The sequence below is a fragment of the Globicephala melas genome, chromosome 21 (assembly GCF_963455315.2).
Source record: "Globicephala melas chromosome 21, mGloMel1.2, whole genome shotgun sequence".
Lineage (NCBI taxonomy): Eukaryota > Metazoa > Chordata > Mammalia > Artiodactyla > Delphinidae > Globicephala > Globicephala melas.
The window spans coordinates 23581263-23605170 of NC_083334.1; the positions used below are offsets into that span (position 1 = coordinate 23581263).

At 41.1% G+C, this 23908-nt stretch overlaps 1 protein-coding gene and 1 long non-coding RNA gene across 6 annotated transcripts in view; one reads left to right on the plus strand and one right to left on the minus strand.

The window, feature by feature from the left end:
- The window catches only part of LOC132594417 (uncharacterized), a 32056-nt gene extending 18054 nt beyond the window's left edge, over nt 1-14002 (plus strand). For 3 of the 5 annotated variants that reach the window (XR_009560583.1, XR_009560585.1, XR_009560586.1), the window contains one exon: nt 603-1819. This is a non-coding gene — a long non-coding RNA (uncharacterized lncRNA). Of the gene's footprint in view, nt 1-602; nt 1820-13766 lie in introns of those variants that run through there. The other 2 variants (XR_009560587.1, XR_009560584.1) reach the window with 2 other exon arrangements.
- The window catches only part of PPP2CB (protein phosphatase 2 catalytic subunit beta), a 30507-nt gene extending 7520 nt beyond the window's left edge, over nt 1-22987 (minus strand). The window contains exons 1-4 of the mRNA XM_030832598.2: nt 22838-22987; nt 3378-3587; nt 1365-1538; nt 6-95 (exon numbers count right to left, since the gene is read on the minus strand). Of these exons, the coding sequence (XP_030688458.1) occupies nt 6-95; nt 1365-1538; nt 3378-3587; nt 22838-22939 (576 nt within the window). The 5' untranslated portion in view covers nt 22940-22987. The remainder of the gene's footprint in view (nt 1-5; nt 96-1364; nt 1539-3377; nt 3588-22837) is intronic.
- Nucleotides 22988-23908: the final 921 nt, after the last annotated feature.

Sequence of the window (23908 nt, forward strand, 5' to 3'; positions counted from 1 at the left end):
TTTACCTCATGTGGAACTTCTTGTAAACGATCCAGGGCTCTTATATGATCCAGTGTATCTATGGATGGGGAGAGGCCACCATGGAGGCAGAATATCTGTTTATGAATTTAAAAAGAAAATGAATTTGTTTTATTAAATGCTGAAAGTTAATGGAGAGTAAATAATGGTTACCAATGTCAATCCTAGTAGCTTTTCAAAATAGCATTTAATAATATTCACAGTGGAAAATGTATAATACACAATGGAAAAAAACAAAAAATGCATGATCAGAGAGAGCTGTTAACATTTAAAATACACTTCTTTTTTCTTTATAATCCTAGGTATTTTATATAGTATATTTCCACTTTCTCTAGAATGCGATTTCCGTGCTTGTGACCCACCATTAACTTTTCTGTTGGTTACTGCTGACATATAAAAATTTTAAGTTTCTCTTACAGCAAAGACTCTACTGATTCCTGTTATTGGTTATAATAGTTTTTCAGTTTTCTAAGAGTTTGCAAAAATATTTTTGTTATTTTGTCCTCAATGTTTATACCGGATTTATTTATTTATTTATTTATTTATTTATTTATTATTATTATTATTTTTTTCGCGGTACGCAGGCCTCTCACTGCTGTGGCCTCTCCCGTTGCAGAGCACAGGCTCCAGACGCGCAGGCTCAGCAGCCGTGGCTCACGGGCTCAGCCGCTCCGCGGCATGTGGGATCTTCCCGGACCGGGGCACGAACCCGTGTCCCCTGCATCGGCAGGCAGACTCTCAGCCACTGCGCCACCAGGGAAGCCCTCTAGATGAGTTTTGACCATTATATTTCTTTAATAGACTTTTCAAAAACTGCTTTGGGCCATATTGATCAACTATGTAGTTTTGGTATCTATTTCTGCTTTTATTTTTAATTAATCCAAGTTTATTTTACTGTTTCATTCTTTGAATTAAATGTAATTTATAAATAAATGCACTTCCTTGCATTTCATCCCTTACTTACATCTAAAAGTTTTGGTTTACACTATACTTCCACTTGGTCATTTAAAAATGACTTCTATTTTATGAGTGTTAGTAGAAGACTGTGAAAGTTCCCAAGGAGGTAGATCTGTCCTACTACTCAGAATCAGAAACTGTCACTTAACACATGGTGTGTAGATATATCAATAGATGGAAAGGGAAGCAGGAAGATGGAGAGGATGAAAGGAAGAACTTGCTGGTCTCAACGTGTATAAAACTTACCCAGTTCCCTGTTCTGAAACTTAAAGTATAAGGGAAAGAGGCAGAAAAGGCCGAGGAGATGCAGAAAGAATGTCATGTCAATCTAGACCCTAAATTACTAACAGAAAATCTTTTCCTACTTTTATCTGTCCCCACATACATACCTGCCCATCTACTAAAGCTGTAAGTGGCAGATAGTCAAACAGATCTGTAAAGTATTTCCAAACATTGGCATTCCCATACTTTCGCAGACATTCATCATAAAAGCCATATACTTGGGTAATTTGTCGGCTTTCGTGGTTTCCTCTCAATATTGTAATACGTTCTGGGTAACGCACCTGAAGGAAAAGGCAAAGAAACCCATGGAAGTATTTTTACTAGTGTTATGCTAAGCACATTAACCTCTGACCCATTTCTTTAAATGGTCCTTCAGTCTGCTAGTACATTAAATGTAAATTTTTTCAGAATAAAAAATTTTCTCATTCATCACCAGGTCCTCTTGATTAACCTTTGAAATATTTTTTTATGGCCATCCTTCTTCATACTGTGTATCCATACTCCCCTCACTGGAATCCTTATTAACTGGTAACTATTTTATTATAATAAAATCGTATCTGACTCTTTGTCTCCAATATCTTTTTCATACTCAAATTATCACTAGTCTTCTTAGTCTTTCCAGAACACTATGACTTTTTAATGCTCCACAGACACAGAAGAGATCTGGACCCAAGACAAACTCTCTACAGACTAACTTCCCCCTCCCTTTTATTTCCCACAGAAGAATGTATTTGCCAACAGAACACAAAAACAGGCCCTGCCAGGCTGAGATGAAGATGGTGAGGTGTAGGAAGGAAATGAATAACTTTTTTTTATATATCTTTGTTATGCTTTAGTTCACTTCCTAGAACCTGTATATTTTACAGTATTATGTTGAAAACCAACTTTTTATGATGCACATGTATTGTTAAAATTTTTCATAAATAATTAAATATTTGACAATTTGGGGGAAAAAAAAGAAATTTTAGACATGTCAAAAAACCCCAAAAACAGGCCCTGCCAAATGTGGGCAAGATTTCAAATGTATTTATATAGCTTCCTTTCCATAACAGAACACAGAGACATACTTTATGGCATACTTTTTGGTTAGCAATGTGTCTGATAAGAAGTATAAAAAAGCATCAGATTCTGCAAGCCAAAAAGCTGCAAATGCATACTTCACACGTATTCACTAAGCATCCATTATGTGTCCAGCACTAAGCATAGAGTTCAAATCTAGTACCAGGTCCACACAAATATAATACATGAATTCTGCTGGTTAGGGACTAATTTCACTTAAGGAAGTATGAGAAACAAGGCAATACACGACTATGTAACATAAATAAGGGATGGAGAATACATTTTACGATAATTTAGAGTAGAAGGAGTAAAGCTAAGGTGGTTGAAGGCTTCATGGAAGAAGTAGGACTTGAGCTGAGTCTTGGCAGAAGGGGTAAGAAATCAGAGACAGAGTAATCGTTTGGGGAAATCAGGTAAATATTTGGAGATAGCCAGAGCACTGAAATACTCTGATCTGAGGCGAAGAGTTTATGCTAGCAACTACTAGCAGCAAATTCAGGCTAGACAGTAGAGGACCAGCCAAGGAGTGTGAGCACGATTCTGCAGGTAACACAGAATCATTGAAGAGTTGGGAACAGTGGAGTAACAAGATGAATGTTAAATGAGAGAGGTTTAATCTGGCAGCATATGCAAGGTGGATCTGGAGGGGTCAGATCTTGGAGGCAGAAATATTAGCTACCACACTACTGCACTAATTAAAGTGTGAAGTGATGAAGATATACATTGTATGATAGTAAAAACAGAAAGACAGGAATAACAGATTTTGCAAGGCAAGAATTTTTTAAAAACTTATTAGTTGACTATATATGAGGGATAAGTTGACTAAAAATGATTCCAAGACTTCAGCTATGGATTACCTACAACAATAATTTACCACAAGTAGGCAGGAGAGGTTTAATGTATCTTTTTCATGTCTCTCTCTCAAAAGATGTAAAATGAAGTGTTATTTTAAGGGGCTATAAAGTGAATGGATCATAAGCTAGAACATGTGATATGCAATGCCGCCACTCTTGCCTTTTGCCTATTAAAGCTTGAAAAAAAATAAACTTCATTAACCATACCTTTAATGCCACAAGAAGAGTCACAGTCTCCACAGAATAATAACCTCTGTCTACATAGTCACCCATGAATAGATAGTTTGTATCTGGTGACTTCCCACCGATTCTAAAGAGTTCCATAAGATCATGGAATTGACCATGCACATCGCCACAGACGGTAACAGGACAACGGACCTCTTGCACATTTGATTCTTTTGTTAAAATTTCCTTAGCCTGTTAAAAAAAATGAAATCAACAATTAAAAAAAAACTTCTATCACAATTTTTTTTTTTTTTTTTCCGGTACGCAGGCCTCTCACTGTTGTGGCCTCTCCCACTGCGGAGCACAGGCTCCGGACGCGCAGGCTCAGCGGCCATGGCTCACGGGCCCAGCCGCTCTGCGGCATGTGGGATCTTCCCGGACCAGGGCACGAACCCGTGTCCCCTGCATCGGCAGGCGGACTCTCAACCACTGCGCCACCAGGGAAGCTCCTATCACAAATCTGAAGGCATCATTTCTTGTCTATTAAAAGAAAATCTGGAGGAAAAAACCACCTGAATGTGTATTATAAAATCATAAAACTAAAACCACAACAAGATTCCACTTTACACCTACTAGGATGGCTAAATATAAAAGAATTACAAGTGATTTTGAGGATGTGGAGAAATTGGAACTTTCACACAGTGCTGGTGAAAATCTAAAATGGTACAACTGCTGTGGAAAACAGTCTGACAGTTCCTCAGGGTGTTAAATATAAAATTACCAGGTGATTCAGCAATTCCATCCCTAGATACATACTTAAGAGAAATGAAAACTTAAGTTTACACATGTTCATGGCAGCATTACAATAGCCCAAAAGTGGAAACCACCTAAATGTCCATTAACTAATGAATAGACAAATATGGTATTATTCAATGGACTATTAATAATAAAAAGAAATGACGTCCTGACACATGCTATAACTCTGAAAACATATTAAGTGAAAGAAGATAGTCACAAATGGTCATATATTGTATGACTCCATTTACGTGAATTGTTTAGAACAGACAAATCTACAGAGACAGAAGATTAGGGTTGCCTAGGGCCGAGAGGTAATAACTAAGGGGCATGGGATTTCTATGCCTATTCTCATACCCTATAGGCAGGAATGCACATATCTGGAAAGCTAACAAAATGTAAACTGATCTGAGGCAAAGACTGCCTAACCTCAATATCCACTATCCCTTTCCTTCTCAATAATTAAACTCATTGTATTCAATCAGATAGCCATGCTCCGAGCTGAAAAACTACATTTCCCAGCTGCCTTAGTCCAGGCTGCCGTAACAAATAACAGACTAGGTGGCTTAAACAACAGAAATTTATTCCTCACAGTTCTGAAGATTGAGAAACCCAAGATCAAGGTGCCGGTTGATTCGATTCCTGGTGAGGACCCTCATCCTGGTTTGCAGAGGGACGCCTTCTTGCTGTGTATGCCTTCTTCACATGGTATTAAGAGAGAGAGGTCATCTCTCTAGTGTCTCTTCTGATAAGGGGCACTAATTCCATTCATGAGGGCTTTACCCTCATGACCTAATTACCTACCAAAGGCCCCACCTCCAAGTACCATCACACTGGGGATCAGGCATCACCCATGAATTTTGAGAAGATACAAATATTCAGTCCATAGCACCAGCCTCTCATGCAACTACAAATGGCTGTAAGACTAAGTTCTGGTCTGTATGATGTAAGGAGTGTTATGTGGGAACCAGAAAGTTTCCTTAAAAAGGGGATGTGCCCTTCATCACTCTCCATCCTGTTTCCTAGAATGTATATGTGATGGCTGGACTCCAGGAGCCACCTCTACCACAAAGAGGGGCTTGCTCTTCCCTAGGAAGAGCAAGCAGAGTGCTGGAAGGTGTGGCAGGCTGACAAAACACACTGCAAAGCGATGCTCCCTTCCCGATCACCAGAACCTGTGTATATTACCTTGTATGAAAAAGATGTGATTAAGCATCTTGGGGGAGGCACTTATCCTAGATTATCCCAATAGGCCCTAAATGTAATTACATACACCCTTATTAGAGAGGGAGAGGGAGTTTTGAGACAGACACACGGACAGAGAAGTCCATGTGAAGAGAGAGGCAGATTGAAGTGACGTGGCCAGGAGTGCCAGCAGTCTCCAGACGCTGGAAGAGGCAAGGAACGGATTCTCTCTTACAGCCTCCAGAGGGTGCGTGGCCCTGCTGACACCTAGGTTTTGGACTTCCAGCCCCCAGAGCCGTGAGGGATAAATGTCTGTTGTTTTAAGCCGCCCAGTTAGTGGTAATTTGTTACAGCAGCCCCAGGAAACTAACACAGCAAGACGTCTGGTTTCCTGATACCTCAGTGGAGTTATCACCCCTGGACTGCCTATCTCCAGATTTTCCTGCACATGGAGAAATACAAACTGCAACCTTGGTTCAGCCTTTCTTATTTTGGATTTTCTGTTACACAAACCAAACCTAACACTAACTGATACATGGTTACACATTGGACCAAGCAACTCCACTTCTAGGCATCTACACTATGAATAAAATCAGATAAATATGTATGGATATAAGTAAAGGAATGACTGCTTTTAAGAAAAAGAAAAACGAAACTATAAATGTACACTGGATAGTTAAGAAAACAAATATGAAACATCCACAGAATGGAATACTAAGTAGACATTAAGAATGTTATAGAAGTATATTTGATATAATGGGTATCTGGTATATAAATGAAAAAGGCAAGTCACAAAACTACAAGATCCCCTGTTTAACAAGAAAAACTGTCTAGGAGTTCCACACCAAGAAAACTGCTCTAACGATTTTCAGACACGATCATGTTAGGTTCTTCAGATAGCTGGTTCAGATCACAGGACCAAACTTTCACAGCAGAGTCATTCAAGTCAAGCCCAAAGCATTAATGAACTGGGGTTAAAGACAAAAAGTCCTTAATATAAAAACCAATTTATAGGGACTTCCCTGGCAGTCCAGCAGTTAAAGACCTCGCCTTTCCAATGCAGGGGGTACAGGTTCAATCCTGGTTGGGGAGCTAAGATCCTACATGCCTTGTGGCCAAAAAACCATAAAAAACATAGAACAGAAGCAATACTGTAACAAATTCAATAAAAACTTTAGTAATGGTCCACATTAAAAAAAGAAAAAAATCTCTGAAAAAACCCAAAAACCAATTTATAGAAGCCAAATCCCAAAGTTAAAAGGATCCTAGTATAATGGCTGAAGATTGAGAAAACAAGTGGCAGAGAGGTCTTTCAAGAGCAACATAACCTCCTGCAATGGAACTAACAACTGGAAAAAGTCATGGCAACAAGCTTAAAAGTGAGTAAAATCACTATGTCATCTGCTTAGCAAGCATCAAGTAATTTGTTTTTCAAGTCAAATGGGAGCAAATAACCAACATTTTCCAGAAATATTTAAAACAGAATCCTCAAGTCATGTAACGTTAAGAATTTTTAACAAGCTCACCCTACTTAAAGAACCTACTAAAGGAAGTATTACCAAAAACAGAGGAAAGATTCCTTAATATACAGTTCCCACACAGGACAAGTTAGGAGGCTGATAAGCCGTTCGCTCTGATGTGCACCGTACACCGCAATCACGTGACATATCAAAGTATTCCTGAAGAGTAAGGTTCATGTATCCATGTCACATCTGTCAGGTGTCTAGTATAGGCCAGGCACCAGAGATAAAAAGAACAGGTAAACTCTCCACCTCAAACACGCTGGCTTTGATGAGCTCAAACCAAACAAAATAAAAACTTCTGTTTACAGAAAGAGATAAAAGAAAAATGCCTGGGGAAATACTTACAGCACACAGGATAACACTAATACTGACATCTGTAGTATAAAGATATTTGTAGAATAAGTTACAATATGCCTCAAAAATAATTGATTCAGTCAATCCTAATTAAGAGGTCACATTTTTGAGAGGCCCAAGAAAACTACTTATATGAAAGCATTTGAGAATATAAAGCTCTGAATCAGCCTTCATTGTTTAAACTGTTAAATGAAAGAAGGTTTTAAACTATTTTTATAACAGTTGACTTAAAATATAAAGTTATATTTTCTGTATTTTAAATCAAAAAGTTAATTTTTAAGTCTAGGTAGGGAGATTTTCTACATTGATGGCTTTATTAGTTCCCAAACTTGTAATTAGTTCCCAAACTTGTAATAGTGACACTATGAAGTTTTGTTGAAAAACTTTTATTCACTTACTATACTGATCTCAAGTTTTAAGAGTAAAAAGGGGTCACGAGACTAAAAAGCTTGGAAATCATTATATTAATGCATCTGTTCTGTTGACCTACATGTAAGATGTAAGATGAAAGATAAGGGTAGGTCGGTTCACATTACTACAAAGACATGTATCATTCACCTCAACTTGCTTTCAGTGACTATTTCGTCCTATTACACCAATCCAAAACACTGATGTTAGAATACGTAAAACAAAATCCCAACGAAAGTCTGTATACACACTGTTAGAATCACAAAGAAAGTCAGTCTACCTCCAGGTTCATCTATGCCAACTGGATGCACCTAGCCCAGACTTTTAACCTGAAGTGACTCTAAGCAGTAGAGACAATGGCAAGTTCTACTCCCACACAGGTGTTCTCTCCAGCGTTCTAAATCGTTTCTATGGTATGATTTTGACTGCGGCTCCAATCTCTCTTTAATTTCTGCAAAATTTCCAAGCTTGGTTCTCCAGCTTGCCTTCTGATTCTAGGCTACTAAACATTCTTCTGGCAAATGACATTTCTGCTTAAGTTAGCCTGGTCAACTTCCCAAGAGTTATGAACAGTGTAGTCCATATTTTTCTTCTCTTTGCCTATAATTAGTTAGAATGAGATATGTGCAGAAGTCTTCCAGAAAAATGAGTTCTCCCATTTGAAATCTAACTGTGTAACCCTAAGACCTATATACACTTCAGTTTCTTCACTCAGACTAGGTATCTGCGAGTCTGTGTCTCTCTAAAATGTGAAGTCTTACCTTCCACATGTGTAATATGGAAATAGCTATGCTTTTCCAAATTCAAATTCTCTAAGGGTTGATTCTTAGCTGTGTGGCAAAATACATTGTTTTATTATCATCATGTTACTGAAGTATCTTTTTCTCAGGGGGGAAGAGAAGACCTAAACTGTGGGTTTATTTTTCTCATGTAACAAGAAGCCTGGACATAGGCAGCGCTGGGTTGGTGCAGCTTCTCAAGGACCACTGGGGCAGCAGACTCTTTCCCTTCACCTTCTCTGCCATCCTTAGTAAACAGAATCGCCATCTCATGGTCATAAAATGATGATGCATCTGTAGGCACTGCATCTGGTATCTCACTCAGCAAGAAGGGGCAAAAGGCCAAAGGGCACATGCCAGTCTAGTCTATCCATCTCACAAAGTTTTCCCAGAATTCTCACTGGCCAGCTGAGACACATGCTCCCTGCTGCCCAATCAGTCACTGGGGTGGGGCGAGAATGAGGGCAGAGCTGCTACAAGGTGTAATTCCGATTAGAACTGAAGGAAATTTTAGAGATTATCAAGCGTCTCCTTAAAGGTCTGGCAAACGGCCAGAAATGTCCGAGATCACAAATGAAACAGCATTTTTACCAAGTTTATTCATAAGATAGCTTCCCAATTTTGTTCAGAAAAAAAATCAAACTGAAGAGCGTAAGTCATTAGAGTTCAATTGGACCCGATGTCTATTTTTGTTATTAATTAAAAAAAAAATACTCAGCCGATGGTTCCAACTCTAAAAAGGAAAACTGCTTCATATACGAACATTATCATTACTGTCTCACTTTAAATATAGAAATAAAAAGCCCCAAAATGTAAATATTATCCAATTCAATTAAAAAAATTTATTTATTTTTGGCTGCGTTGGGTCTTCGTTGCTGCAGGCAGGCTTTCTCTAGTTGCGGTGAGCGGGGGGCTACTCTTCATTGCTGTGCGCGGGCTTCTCTTGCGGAGCACGGGCTCTAGGCGTGTGGGCTTCAGTAGTTGTGGCACATGGGCTCAGTAGTTGTGGCTCACGGGCTCTAGAGCACAGGTTCAGTAGTCGCGGCGCACGGGCTTAGTTGCTCCGCGGCATGTGGGATCTTCCCAGACCAGACCACCTGCATTGGCAGGTGGATTCTTAACCACTGCGCCACCAGGGAAGTCCCACAATTGTTCTTTTAAGGATATATGGTTATCTTAACCCAGCACAGGTTTTATAAAACTATGAGGATGGGTTAAGATATGTGATTTACAGTGTGTGTGTGTGTGTGTGTGTGTGTGTGTGTGTGTTTGCTTTACCATAATACTTCCTAAGCTTTTATCTACATAACAGTGAAGTACTTTGTCAGGCCAGAGCCAGCCCCCCTCCAATATTTTTATCTTTACTGTACAGATTCCTGATGTTTCTAAACACTTGATTTATAGCTAACACCCTTTATTGTAAAGTGATCTTACTGTGAGATCACTCTGGCTTGCCTTCAAGGAAAGAATGTGCTGGACTGGCAGAAGTAAGTATACAGTTCATCTGATACTTGGAATTCTCAGTGTAGAAACCCTTGTGTGTCAGGAGTCCCCAAGACCAGCCCCAGGTTTGGTGGTGATTCATAAAAGAAGGTCCACACAACTCAGCACGTAGTTGTACTCATGGCTATAATTTATTACAGCAAAAAAGCAAAATCAGCAAAAAAAGGCACATGCGGCACAGCCCGGAGGAAATCGAGCGCAAGCCTCTGGAGTCCTCTCCCAGTGGAGCTGCAGAGAGTGAGCCTAACACCTGCAGCAGCAAGCTGAAGCCACACATGTGAAATCCGTCAGTCACGGGGAAGCTCATTAGAGGCGCTGTGCCCAGGATTTGTAAAGGGGAGCTGGTCACATGGATACCCCCTGCCTAGCATGTACCAAAATTCCAGACTTCAAAAGCACAGCACGTGTTCCGCATAAATCACACTGTTTGCATAAACAGTTTAGGCACAGCGAGCCACGCTTAACAGGGAATGCTGGGAAGCCTCCCAAATCCAAGTTTCCAGACACCAGACAACCTTGAAATGAGACCTTTCCACATACAGTGGTCTTAGGACTGCTACACTCTTTTCTGTACACCGTGTAATTCTATATATAATTCTCATGAGTGCTTTTTAATGTGACTTAGCACCCAAAGTTTAATTATCTCTAAGACTCTGACAAGACCAAGTTTCAACTGTGAAGTGAAGGACTGTGGTGATGGTAAACGCCACCCGGCACAGACACATCCAGGCATAAAGCTTAACAGTATACCAGCAAGTTTAACGCGTCGCTGTGTACCTATCCATGCAAACTTGCTTCCTTTCTCACCCATTTAAAACAAATTCTTTCTTGTTGCTATGAAGTCAAATCTATCTTAGGAAGAGAATTGAGAAAAATAAAGCTTTGGGAATGACATTCACATATAATGCTTTATTTTTCCTCTACCCACATTTTAAGAATGCAGAATATATAAATGTCAAGTCTCCCCAGCTTCTCAACAGGTGGCATTCTATTTTTAGCTTTGTGCTGGTGCCCACTGCCAGAGCCATGATCCCAAAGGGCTAACATATTTGGTGTTGGCAGAGCCAGTACACAAGTTATTTTCTTTCCCCTCTATTTACACATAAATAATCTGCTATAAAACATTAGAGTCTACCTCTTACTCCTAGGCAAATTCATCGAAAGAAAGCCATAGAACAGAGTGATCTCCAAAACAGATGAGATTAAATGAAGTTCCAAATCCTACAGGGCTAGGTTAATGTAAGTAGGGTGGCCTGTCCTCCTACAGTTACAAGGTTCTTCCATAAATGAGAACTGACCTTTTTTTTTTTTTCAATACAAAGAAATAAACCTTTTCTTTCAGTTCAACCACAGTCAAGAGTCTGTATGCCAGGCAACGTCAAGCTTGGAAACACAAGAATAAATCATATGGTCTGTTGAAATTAAGAAAGAATGAACTATATGTATGTACACAGGCCAAGACAGATTGTTTGGTTAAAAAAAAAGATTTTAGTATAACTGTGATCCCACTTTAATGAAAACAATACACCACAAACATCCTCCCTACCCCCCAAAACCCATGTTTTTTGCACACAGAGAACAAGGCCTGGAAAACTACCTAATGTTTGCCTCTGAGGCAGGATGGTAGTGGACAGGGAAGGTGGGTGCAACAGTGGAGAGCATTTGCTTTTCCCCTACATTTCTGAGATGTTCTAATTTTTAAAAAACAAATATGTATTACTTTTTCAATCTGAAAAAAAACACTTTTTAAACTTCAAAACAAATTCCAGATGGCAATAACTTAATTATGAAAACAACCACAGTGCCATATTCATATAAGGGAATTTTATTCAGCCACAAAAAGGAATGAAGTACTGACACATGCTCAGCATGGAAGAATCTCCAGCCAGACACAAAACATTACGTATTACATGATTCCATTCATATACAATGTCTAGAACAGGCAAATCCATAGAGACAGAAAGTAAATCAGTGGCTGCCAGGGGATGGGGGGAAGGGAGAATGAGGAATGACTGCTAGTGGGCAGGAGGTTTCTTTTCTGGGGTGATGAAAATGTTCTGCAATTATATGGTGGAGATGGTTGCAAAACTTTATGAATATACTAAAACCACGGAACTGTACACTTTATAGGGCGACTTTTATAGTATGTGAATTACATCTCAATTTAAGAATATGAGGAGCGGGCTTCCCTGGTGGCGCAGTGGTTGAGAGTCCGCCTGCCAGTGCAGGGGACACGGGTTCGTGCCCTGGTCCGGGAGGATCCCACATGCCACGGAGCAGCTGGGCCCGTGAGCCATGGCCACTGAGTCTGCGCGTCCGGAGCCTGTGCTCCGCAACGGGAGAGGCCACAACAGTGAGAGGCCCGCGTACCGCAAAAAAAAACAAAAAAAAAAAGAATATGAGGAGGGACTTCCCTGGTGGTCCAGTGGTTAAGAATCCGGGCTCCCAATGCAGGGGACCCAGGTTCGATCCCTGGTCAGGGAACTAGATCCCGCATGCCGCAACTAAAGATCCCGTGTGCTGCAACTAAGACCCGGTGCAGCCAAATAAATAAATAAATATTTTAAAAATATATATATATATATATATATATGTATGAGGAAAACCCTAAAACTAAATGTGAAATGCTGTTGCAGCTCTGACTTAGCCTTCTTTGAAGATGACAGTGATTTTAATGCCATTTTTCTTAGAAAATCTAAGTTCAGAAATATAGTTTACATAGTCTAAAGTGCAGTGATTGTTTTGGCATTAATTTTATCTTCAATTTCTGGTATTCTGGTTTCCTTTCATCAAAGAGGACTTCATTCACCAAGTCCTTCAGAACATTTGTCCTGAAAAAAACACTGAAGGAAAACTTTCTGCAAGATCTTCAAAGTAGAATAAAAGGCACATGTTGCAAATAAAACTACTCCATGTGAAACGTTTATAAAGTATCTTCATTTTTTCTATCTATGAACATGATTTTACACATCATACGTAAAGTCGAGAAATGATGAATTGATTTTAAAAGGTCTGTTTTCTCGTCATTAGCAGTAGTTCATGTTAGTCTAGTTTGCTTTAGTTACTTTACCTGTCTGCTATGAAAGGTTGGCTTAGATAAGCACGGAACATGATGATTTGTTCAGTCAGTAAAATTGGGGTTTAACCTCATATTCCACTGTAATCATGTCATTCTTTGTTATAGTAGAAAGAGACGAGCTATCTAGGTGAGAGGCCCGCATACCGCAAAAAAAAAAAAAAAAAAAAAGTTCTAGCCACAGAATGTCCTTGGCAGTGCCAGACCGGCTCTCCAGGCACACTCTCTTTCTAAATCACTGTGCATACTGCTGCTGCAGAAACAAATGGCAGAAGCAATCTCTCTACACACGTAAGACAGTCAAATGTGCAATCAGCTCCAAAGCTGGACTGCTAATTTAAGTTCATGTTAAGAGCTAATCGCCTTCTTGGAAGACATGCCTTAACTATTTTATGCAAACAGTTTTCCTCTAGACAGAAATTAACCTTGAAGGCCGACATACCATATCATTCATACCCATATTTTTTGTAGCTGTTCTCCAATTGGCATTAGGATGGGTTTTATTTTTGCCACTACCTCAAAACAGGGCTTTTTCCAGTACCACTTTGGTCTTAATTTCAGCTGACTCCTTCACGTTTTAGGCAATCTGAGTTAGAATACGAATTTAATTTTGAGGGAGAAATCACCCTCACAACGATGTACCTTTCTATAGAATAGTATTTCTAACAGACTCCAAAAAAATCATGTTACTTAAAAAAAAAAACCTAAAATCTAGTCACAAAGAATTAAACAAAAAGATGATATTTACAATTAGGTTTGACTTTTTATTGTCTCTTACATTTTTTCTATATGCCTGCCCCCAATGCAGGGGACACGGGTTCGAGCCCTGGTCCGGGAAGATCCCACGTCACAGAGCAACTAAGCCCGTGCGCCACAACTACTGAGCGTGCGCTCTAGAGTCCTCGAGCCACAACTACTGAGGCCACGTGCCACAACTACTGAAGCCTGTGTGCTCTAGGGCCTGTGCTCCGCAACAAGAGAAGCCACTGTAATGAGAAGCCTGTGTACCGTGACAAAGAGTAGCCCCCGCTCACCGCAACTAGAGAAAGCCCGCGCGCAGCAACGAGGACGCAACGCAGCCAAAAAAAAATAATAATAAAATTTTAAAAAGATATAATGAAACTGCATTTTTCAGAGTTCTAGAACCACTCTATAGAAAACCTCTTTTGAAGTACATTCTCCACAGAGAAGTCATATCAACACTTCTACTTATTTTGCATCTTTTTCCAAAAGAAAATAGGATGACATTTAAAACAAGATAAAATAGCTACTTTTATTTTTAGCTTTTCTTCATTTAATACTCATTGCTGATTTCTGGTCAGGACTTTACACCAGTAGTATCTTAATACAACCGCCCCAGGAGATCAGCAAGTACGATCATCCCTGTCTTAGATAAGGAGTCAGAGGTGCAGAGACTGGCAGCCATCAAGCTGTGGAGCCAGGGTTTGAACTCAGGCTGCCTACTAGAGTTTGCTATAAACAAACACTGCACTTGGCAGGAAAAAGGCGGGTAGAGGTAGGGAAATGAAATGGAACTTTAGACTAAGGCTAGAAGACAGAAAATATACACCACAGAGGTTCACCACAGCTGCTAGAAGGGGGCTGCCGCACGAAGCACTGCTCAGGGGGTTAGCGAGGAAGGGCTACCATCACTCTTCTCCAGCCCGTCGGCAACCCCATCAAAGGGGTGGAGGACAAAGATGAATGACAGGAGATTTTCACTTAAAAAAATCATGCTTAGTGGCAAAGTACAAGTATACAAAGAAAGAAGTGGGTAAGATACCAGCTGAAATATACCTCAGAGGTCCTAGAGATGGGTAGTCCAATTTATTTAGGAGCTGAAGTTAAAAGAATCTCTCTGGGCAAATTCAGAAAGCTTGCTCAAGTGATTAAGGCTCAAGTGTGACTGAGCAGGGGTACAACATTCTTCTCCAGGAAGACATCTTAAAATTATTAGAGAGTCAAAGGTAAAACCAATTCAACTACCAACTTTGCCCATAACTTCAAGTCTACATCTACTGTTCACAGTGAGGTTAACTGACTCAGCTAATTTCAGAACTGGATATTTCACCTGACACTAGAGCCTGAGAGATCGAGTTAAAACATATATTCTAAGACATGAAGTTATAGTTTATCATGCAAGAAAACTGAATGTCGAATTTGAAGCGGTAAGTAAACAATTTGTTTCAGAAACACAAAGATACCATTTGCTTGGCAGTTCTATTTACAGAACTAAATCCTCTTGAGTCAACATATAGTTATTTAATAGACTCACAGACACAGAAAACAAAGTTATGGTTACCAAAGTGGATGGGGGGGGGATAAATTAGGAGTTTGGGATTAACATATACACACCACTATATATAAAATAGATGAACAACAAGGGCCTACTGTACAGCACAGGGAACTATACTCAATATCTTGTAATAACTTTAATACAAGAGAGAATCTGAAAAAGAATATATATATATGTAAAACTGAATCACCTGGTCCTGAACCAAGATGGTGGAGTAGAAGGACGAGCTCTCACTCCCTCTTGCGAGAACACCAGAATCACACCTAGCTGCGGGACAATCATCGACAGGAAGACACTGGAACTCACCAAAAAAGATACCTCACATCCAAAGACAAAGGAGAAGCCACAATGAGATGGTAGGAGGGGTGTAATCACAGCAGAATCAAATCCTATAACTGCTGAGTGGGTGACTCACAGACTGGAGAACATTTATACCACAGAGGTCCACCCACTGGAGTGAAGGTTCTGAGCCCCACGTCAGGCTTCCGAAGCTGGGGGTCCGGCAACGGGAGGAGGCATTCCTAGGGAATCAGACTTTGAAGGCTAGCGAGATTTGACTGCAGGACTTTCACAGGACTGGGGGAAACAGAGACTCCACTCTTGGAGGGCACACACAAAGTAGTGTGCGCAACGGGACACAGGGGAAGGAGCAGTGACCCCAGGGGAGACTGAACCAGACCTCCCTGCTAGTGTTGGAGGGTCTCCTGCAGTGGTGGGGGGTGGCTGTGGTTGTGAGGACAAGGAAACTGGCAGCAGAGTTTCTGGGAAGTGCTCCTTGGTGTGAGCCCTCCCAGAGTCCACCATTAGCCCCACCAAAGAGCCCAGGTAGGCTCCAGTGTTGGGTTGCCTCAGGCCAAACAACCAACAAGGAGGGAACCCAGCCCCACCCATCAGCAGACAAGCAGATTAAAGTTTTACTGAGCTCTGCCCACCAGAGCAACACCCAGCTCTACCCACCACCAGTCCCTCCCATCAGGAAACTTGCACAAGCCTCTTAGATAGCCTCATCCACCAGAGGGCAGACAGCAGAAGCAAGAAGAACTACCATCCTGCAGCCTGTGGAACAAAAACCACACTCACAGAAAGACAAGATGAAAAGACAGAGGGCTATGTACCAGATGAAGGAACAAGATAAAACCCCAGAAAAACAACTAAATGAAGTGGAGATAGGCAACCTTCCAGAAAAAGAATTCAGAATAATGGTAGTGAAGATGATCCAGGACCTCTGAAAAAGAATGGAGGCAAAGATCGAGAAGATGCAAGAAATGTTTAACAAAGACCTAGAAGAATTAAAGAACAAACAGAGACGAACAATACAATAACTGAAATGAAAACTACACTAGAAGGAATCAGTAGCAGAATAACTGAGGTAGAAGAACGAATAAGTGACCTGGAAGACAGAATGGTGGAATTCACTGCTGCAGAACAGAATAAAAAAAAAGAATGAAAAGAAATGAAGACAGCCTAAGAGACCACTGGGACGACATTAAACGCAACAACATTCGCATTATAGTGCTCCCAGAAGGAGAAGAGAGAGAGAAAGGACCCGAGAAAATATTTGAAGAGATTAGTCGAAAACTTCCCCAACATGGGAAAGGAAATAGCCACCCAAGTCCAGGAAGCGCAGCGAGTCCCATACAAGATAAACCCAAGTAGAAACACGCCAAGACACGTAGTAATCAAACTGACAAAAATTAAAGACAAAGAAAAATTATTAAAAGCAACAAGGGAAAAACAACAAATAACATACAAGGGAACTCCCATAAGGTTAACAGCTGATTTCTCAGCAGAAACTCTACTACAAGCCAAAAGGGAGTGGCATGATATACTTAAAGTGATGAAAGGGAAGAACCTACAACCAAGATTACTCTACCTGGCAAGGATCTCATTCAGATTTGATGGAGAAATGAAAAGCTTTACAGATAGGCAAAAGCTAAGAGAATTCAGCACCACCAAACCAGCTCTACAGCAAATGCTAAAGGAACTTCTCTAAGTGGGAAACACAAGAGAAGAAAAGGACCTACAAAAACAAACCCAAAACAATTAAGAAAATGGTCATAGGAACATGCATATTGATAATTACCTTAAACGTGAATGGATTAAATGCTCCAACCAAAAGACACAGGCTTGCTGAATGGATACAAAAACAAGACCCATATATATGCTGTCTACAAGAGACCCACTTCAGACCTAGGGACACAAACAGACTGAAAGTGAGGGGATGGAAAAAGATATTCCATGCAAATGGAAATCAAAGGAAAGCTGGAATAGCAATACTCATATCAGACAAAATAGACTTTAAAATAAAGAACGTTACAAGAGACAAGGAAGGACACCACAAAAAGATCAAAGGATCAATGCAAGAAGATATAACAATTATAAATATATATGCATCCAACACAGAAAGCATCTCAGTACATAAGGCAAATGCTAATAGCCATAAAAGAGGAAATCAGGGCTTCCCTGGTGGCGCAGTGGTTGACAGTCCACCTGCCGATGCAGGGGACACAGGTTCGTGCCCCGGTCTGGGAAGATCCCACATGCCGCGGAGCGGCTGGGCCCGTGAGCCATGGCCGCTGGAGCCTGTGCTCCGCAGCGGGAGAGGCCACAACAGTGACAGGCCCGCATACCGGAAAAAAAAAAAAAAAGAGGAAATCAACAGTAACACAGTAATACTGGGGGACTTTAACACCTCACTTACACCAATGGACAGATCATCCAAAATGAAAATAACGAAACAGAAGCTTTAAATGACACAATAGACCAGATAAATTTAATTGATATTTATAGGACATTCCATCCAAAAACAGCAGATTACACTTTCTTCTCAAGTGCACACGGAACATTCTCCAGGATAGATCACATCTTGGGTCACAAATCAAGCCTCAGTCAATTTAAGAAAATTGAAGTCATATCAAGCATCTTTTCTGACCACAACGCTATGAGATTAGAAATGAATTACAGGGAAAAAAACGTAAAAAACACAAACACATGGAGGCTAAACAATGTTACTAAATAACTAAGAGATCACTGAAGAAATCAAAGAGGAAATTTAAAAATACCTAGAGACAAATGACAATGAAAACACGACGATCCAAAACTGATCGGATGCAGCAAAAGCAGTTCTAAGAGGGAAGTTTACAGCGGTACAAGCCTACCTCAAGAAACAAAAAAAAATCTCAAATAAGCAATCTAACCTTACACCTAAAGAAACTAGAGAAAGAAGAACAAACAAAACCCAAAGTCAGCAGAAGGAAAGAAATCATCAAGATCAGAGTAGAAATAAATGTAATAGAAACAAAGAAAACAATAGCAAAGATCAATAAAACTAAAAGCTGGTTCTTTGAGAAGATAAACAAAATTGATAAACCATTAGCCAGATTCATCAAGAAAAAGAGAGAGGACTCAAATCAATAAAATTAGAAATGAAAAAGGAGAAGTTATAACAGACACCACAGAAATACAAAGCATCCTAGGAGACTACTATAAACAACTCTATGCCAATAAAATGGACAAGCTGGAAGAAATGGACAAATTCTTAGAAAGGTATAACCTTCTGAGACTGAACAAGGAAGAAACAGAAAATATGAACAGACCAATCACAAGTAATGAAACTGACACTGTGATTAAAAATCTTGCAACAAATAAAAGTCCAGGACTAGATGGCTTCACAGGTGAATTCTATCAATCATTTAGAGAAGAGCTAATACCCATTCTTCTCAAACTCTTCCAAAAATTTGCATAGGAACACTCCCAAACTCATTCTATGAGGCCACCCTCACCCTGATACCAGAATCAGACAAAGATACTACGAAAAAAGAAAATTACAGACCAATATCACTCATGAATATAGATGCAAAAATCCTCAACAAAATACTAGCAAACAGAATCCAACAACAGATTAAAAGGATCATACACCATGATCAAGTGGGATTTATCCCAGGGATGCAAGAGTTCTTCAATATACACAAATCAATCAATGTGATACACTATATTAACAAACTGAAGAATAAAAACCATATGATCTCAATAGATGCAGTAAAAGCTTTTGACAAAATTCAACACCCATTTATGACAAAAACTCTCCAGAAAGTGGGCACAGAGGGAACCTACCTCAACATAATAAAGGCCAGATACGACAAACCCACAGCAAACATCATTCTCAATGGTGAAAAACTGAAAGCACTTTCTCTAAGATCAGGAAAAAGACAAGGATGTCCACTCTCATCACTATTATTCAACATAGTTTTGGAAGTCCTAGCCACAGCAATCAGAGAAGAAAAAGAAATAAAAGGAATACAAATTGGAAAAGAAGAAGTAAAACTGTCACTGTTTGCAGATGACATGATACTATACATAGAGAATCCTAAAGATGCCACCAGAAAACTACTACAGCTAATCAATGAATTTGGTAAAGTTGCAGGATACAAAATTAATGCACAGAAATCTCTTACATCCCTATACACTAATGCTGAAAACTCTGAAAGAGAACTTAAGGAGACGCTCCCATTTACCACTGCAACAAAAAGAATAAAATACCTAGGAATAAACCTACCTAGGGAGACAAAACACCTGTATACAGAAAACTATAAGACAGTGATGAAAGAAATTAAAGATGATACCAACAGATGGAGAGATATACCATGTTCTTGGATTGGAAAAATCAATATTGTTGATATTTGTCCCAAAGCAATCTACAGATTCAATGCAATCCCTATCAAATTACCAATCGCATTTTTTACAGAACTAGAACCAAAAAATCTTAAAATTTGTATGGAGACACAAAAGACCCCAAATAGCCAAAGCAGTCGTGAGGGAAAAAAGTGGAGCTGGAGGAATCAGACTCCCTGACTTCAGACTATATATACTACAAAGCTACAGTAATCAAGACAATATGGTACTGGCACAAAAACAGAAACATAGATCAATGGAACAAGACAGAAAGTCCAGAGATAAACCCACACACCTATGGTCAACTAATCTATGACAAAGGAGGCAAGAATATACAGTGGAGAAAAGACAGTCTCTTCAATAAGTGGTGCTGGGAAAACTGGGCAGCTACATGTAAAAGAATGAAATTAGAACACTCCCTAACACCATACACAAAAATAAACTCAAAATGGATTAGAGACCTAAATGTAAGACCGGACACTATAAAACTCTTAGAGGAAAACATAGGAAGAACACTCTTTGACATAAATCACAGCAAGATCTTTTTTGATCCACCTCATAAAGTAAGGGAAATAAAAATAAAAATAAACAAATGGGACCTAATCAAACTTAAGAGCTTTTGCACAGCAAAGGAAACCATAAACAAGACGAAAAGACAACCCTCAGAATGGGAGAAAATATTTGCAAACGAATCAATGGACAAAGGATTAATCTCCAAAATATAAACAGCTCATGCAGCTCAATATTAAAAAAACAACCCAATCCAAAAATGGGCAGAAGACCTGAATAGACATTTCTCCAAAGAAGACATACAGATGGCCAAGAAGCACATGAAAAGCTGCTCAACATCACTAATCATTAGAGAAATGCAAATCAACACTACAATGAGGTATCACCTCACACCAGTAAGAATGGGCATCATCAGAAAATCTACAAACAGCAAATGCTGGAGACGGTGTGGAGAAAAGGGAACCCTCTTGCACTGTTGGTGGCAATGTAAATTGATAGCTACTATGGAAAACAGTATGGAGGTTCCTTAAACAACTAAAAATAGAGCTACCATATGACCCAGCAATCCCACTACTGGGCATATACCCAGAGAAAGCCAAAATTCAAAAAGACACATGCACCCCCATGTTCATTGTAGCACTATTTACAATAGCCAGGTCATGGAAGCAACCTAAATGCCCATCGACAGACGAATGGATAAAGATGTGGTACATATATACGATGGAATATTACTCAGCCATAAAAAGGAACGAAAATGGGTCATTTGTAGAGACGTGGATGCATCTAGAGACTGTCATACAAAGTGAAGTACGTCAGAAAAACAAATATTGTATATTAACGCATATATGTGGAACCTAGAGAAATGGTACAGATGAACCAGTTTGCAGGGCAGAAATTGAGACACAGATGTAGAGAACAAACGTATGGACACCACGGGCGCAAAGCCGTAGGGGTGGGGGGGTGGGGAGTGTGGTGGTGTGAGGCATTGGGCGATTGGGATTAATATGTATACAGTAATATGTATAAAATGGATGACTAATAAGAACCTGCTGTATAAAAAAATAAAATAAAATTCAAAAAAACTGAATCACTCTGTTGTATACTTGAAACTAACACATTGTAAATTAACTATACTTCACAAAAAGTTATTTAATACATAAAGACCCTAAGCAACATTACACGTAGTTAAAAAACACTATTCTAACTACTTAATATTAGCTATTACTCCTCCATTCCTAAGATGCTTAATTTTAAGGGTACCCTATAAATAATAATGACAAAATCTTTCTTTCTTTAGTGCTTTTCTGAGGCATCCTGACTTCCAAACACAATTATGAAGAAAGTCTTACGGATTTTGGCTTAAACCCCCTCCCCCCAAATCCAAAAACATTAAAAAATAAATAACTTCGTTACTCCTTCACATGGAACCTTCTTACATAAAAATTATTTAGTCCAAACTACATAAAAGATGAATGAGAAAAGATGGAAAGTCCGAAATAATTACAGTGGTTAAGAAAACAATGCACACAGAATTCAGAAAGTTAGATCACACTATCAACAGCAACTGTAAACAGTAAACCACCTGCATATTTTATTACTTTCTGGAAATGAAAAAAAACTTACATATAATAGTAATAACTTTCTGAAAAGTGCTAACCTGCACGAAAAACACATACCCCATTAAACATTTCAGGCAAGCACTGTTGCCAAACTTAAGACTTGCCGTCTTGTTTCTGAAAATCAACAATTTTTTGCTTCCAAAGAGCCTCTCAACGTGCAGACCAGTCACCATCTGTCTCAACTAAAGTCAAGTTCTATTTTAAAAATCACAGTCTGTCATCACACCCACCTCTCTACAAACAAATGCTTCACGCATACCAATTTACTGATTTTTGATGGGCCCGAGTCACCTGAGAAAAAGCCTGGGTGTATTTCAGAGCGCGTTGATAGTCACAACACCCAGGTTCGTTTTCGGTGCATTTTCAATTTCGAGACCGCACGAGATTCATCTGCCGGCCAGCTAAAGCGCCGGGATGGCTAGTCCGCACGGGAAATGCTGGGGTGTCAGCAATTCCCCCACAATAGCGTTGGCGACCCCAATCACACTCAGGGCGTGGATTCCGGGTGCCACAATGCCCCCGCCCACCTACCCCGGACCCCACAGGCCAGGACCGGGAGCGTCCGGTCCGGATCGTGGGCTGGGTTCCCGGGGGTCCTGGAAGGGCCCGACCCCACCCGGGGAAGGATGCCCAAACCGGAGACGCAGCCCTGCGGGTCCCCGGACCGGCGCGCCGGACACAGGGCAGGCATTCCGGGAGGGGGTGAGGGGAGGGCAGAAAGAGGAGGAGGAGGAGGAGGAGGAACGGGGTCCCTGCCCGCATCTCGCCCCTTTTCTCTCTTACCTTTTCGCACAGCGTCCGCACCTGGTTCTCGTTCAGTTGTTTACACTCGTTCAGCTGCTCGACCCACTGGTCCAGCTCCTTGGTGAACGCCTTGTCGTCCATGGTGGCCCGAGCCCCTCCCCCGCTGCCTCCCGCCCCCCTCCCCGCCCCCGCGCGCCCCAGCCCCGGGCGCCGCTCCCCTCGCCCGGCGCCGCCGCCGCCGCCAGCTCCCAGCGGGAGAGGAAGGAGCCGGGGAGCGCGACCCCGCGCCCCGCCCAAGCCCCGCGGGCGGCTCCGGGCGCACGGCCTCCGGGAGACCCCTGCCCGCCCTGGCCCGTTGGGCCGCGCGCCCCAGGAGTCGGTGAAGGGCGCGGGGAGGTGCGGGGCTTCCGCGCAGCTCCCGCCGGACGATGGGCACCTGCCGCCGCCGCCTCCCGCCCGCCGGCCGCTCCCCGTTCCCTTGCCCCTTGTCTCTCGCTCTTTCTCTCCCCTCCCTCCGGGTGTCCGTCATCGCCCGGGCATTTCCGCCGGGAAAAGGCGAGCAGGCGGTGCCGCCGGGGCCCGAGACGCGGGGAGGGATGCAGCGGCCCCGTGTGGCTCGGCGGAGAAACGGGCCGAGGGGCCGAGGGTCGCGCCGCTTTCTCGCTCTTCCACTTTGTATCATTCTTTTTCACTTCGGGTCCGGACCAAGCGCTCCAGGTTCTTCCTTCACATCCTTTTCTCTGGGAATTCTGTCCCCACCTTACTCTCTTGCAGTGCTTTCTCTTTTCTCTCTCTCTCATTTTTTTTTTTTTTAGCGCTCTGAGGAGGGAATTGGTAAGCTTGTGTCTCTCCTCGACCACATAGACCCGAGAGTCTAGCACTCTCCTATAGCAGGCATTCCGTATCTATTAAATAAATAAATAAATAAATAAATTCTTTCCGGTCTTAGCTCTGTCATTAGCTAGCTGTGCAGCACTGACATCTCGAATCCTCCCTTTCAGCATCAGAAAGACGAGCCGATTGCTCTGTGGCATCAATGTGTCCCTTCCAACGCCGGCATTCTTCACCGCGTTTATGCAGTTTACTGAATTCTGATGATTTGTTCATTCA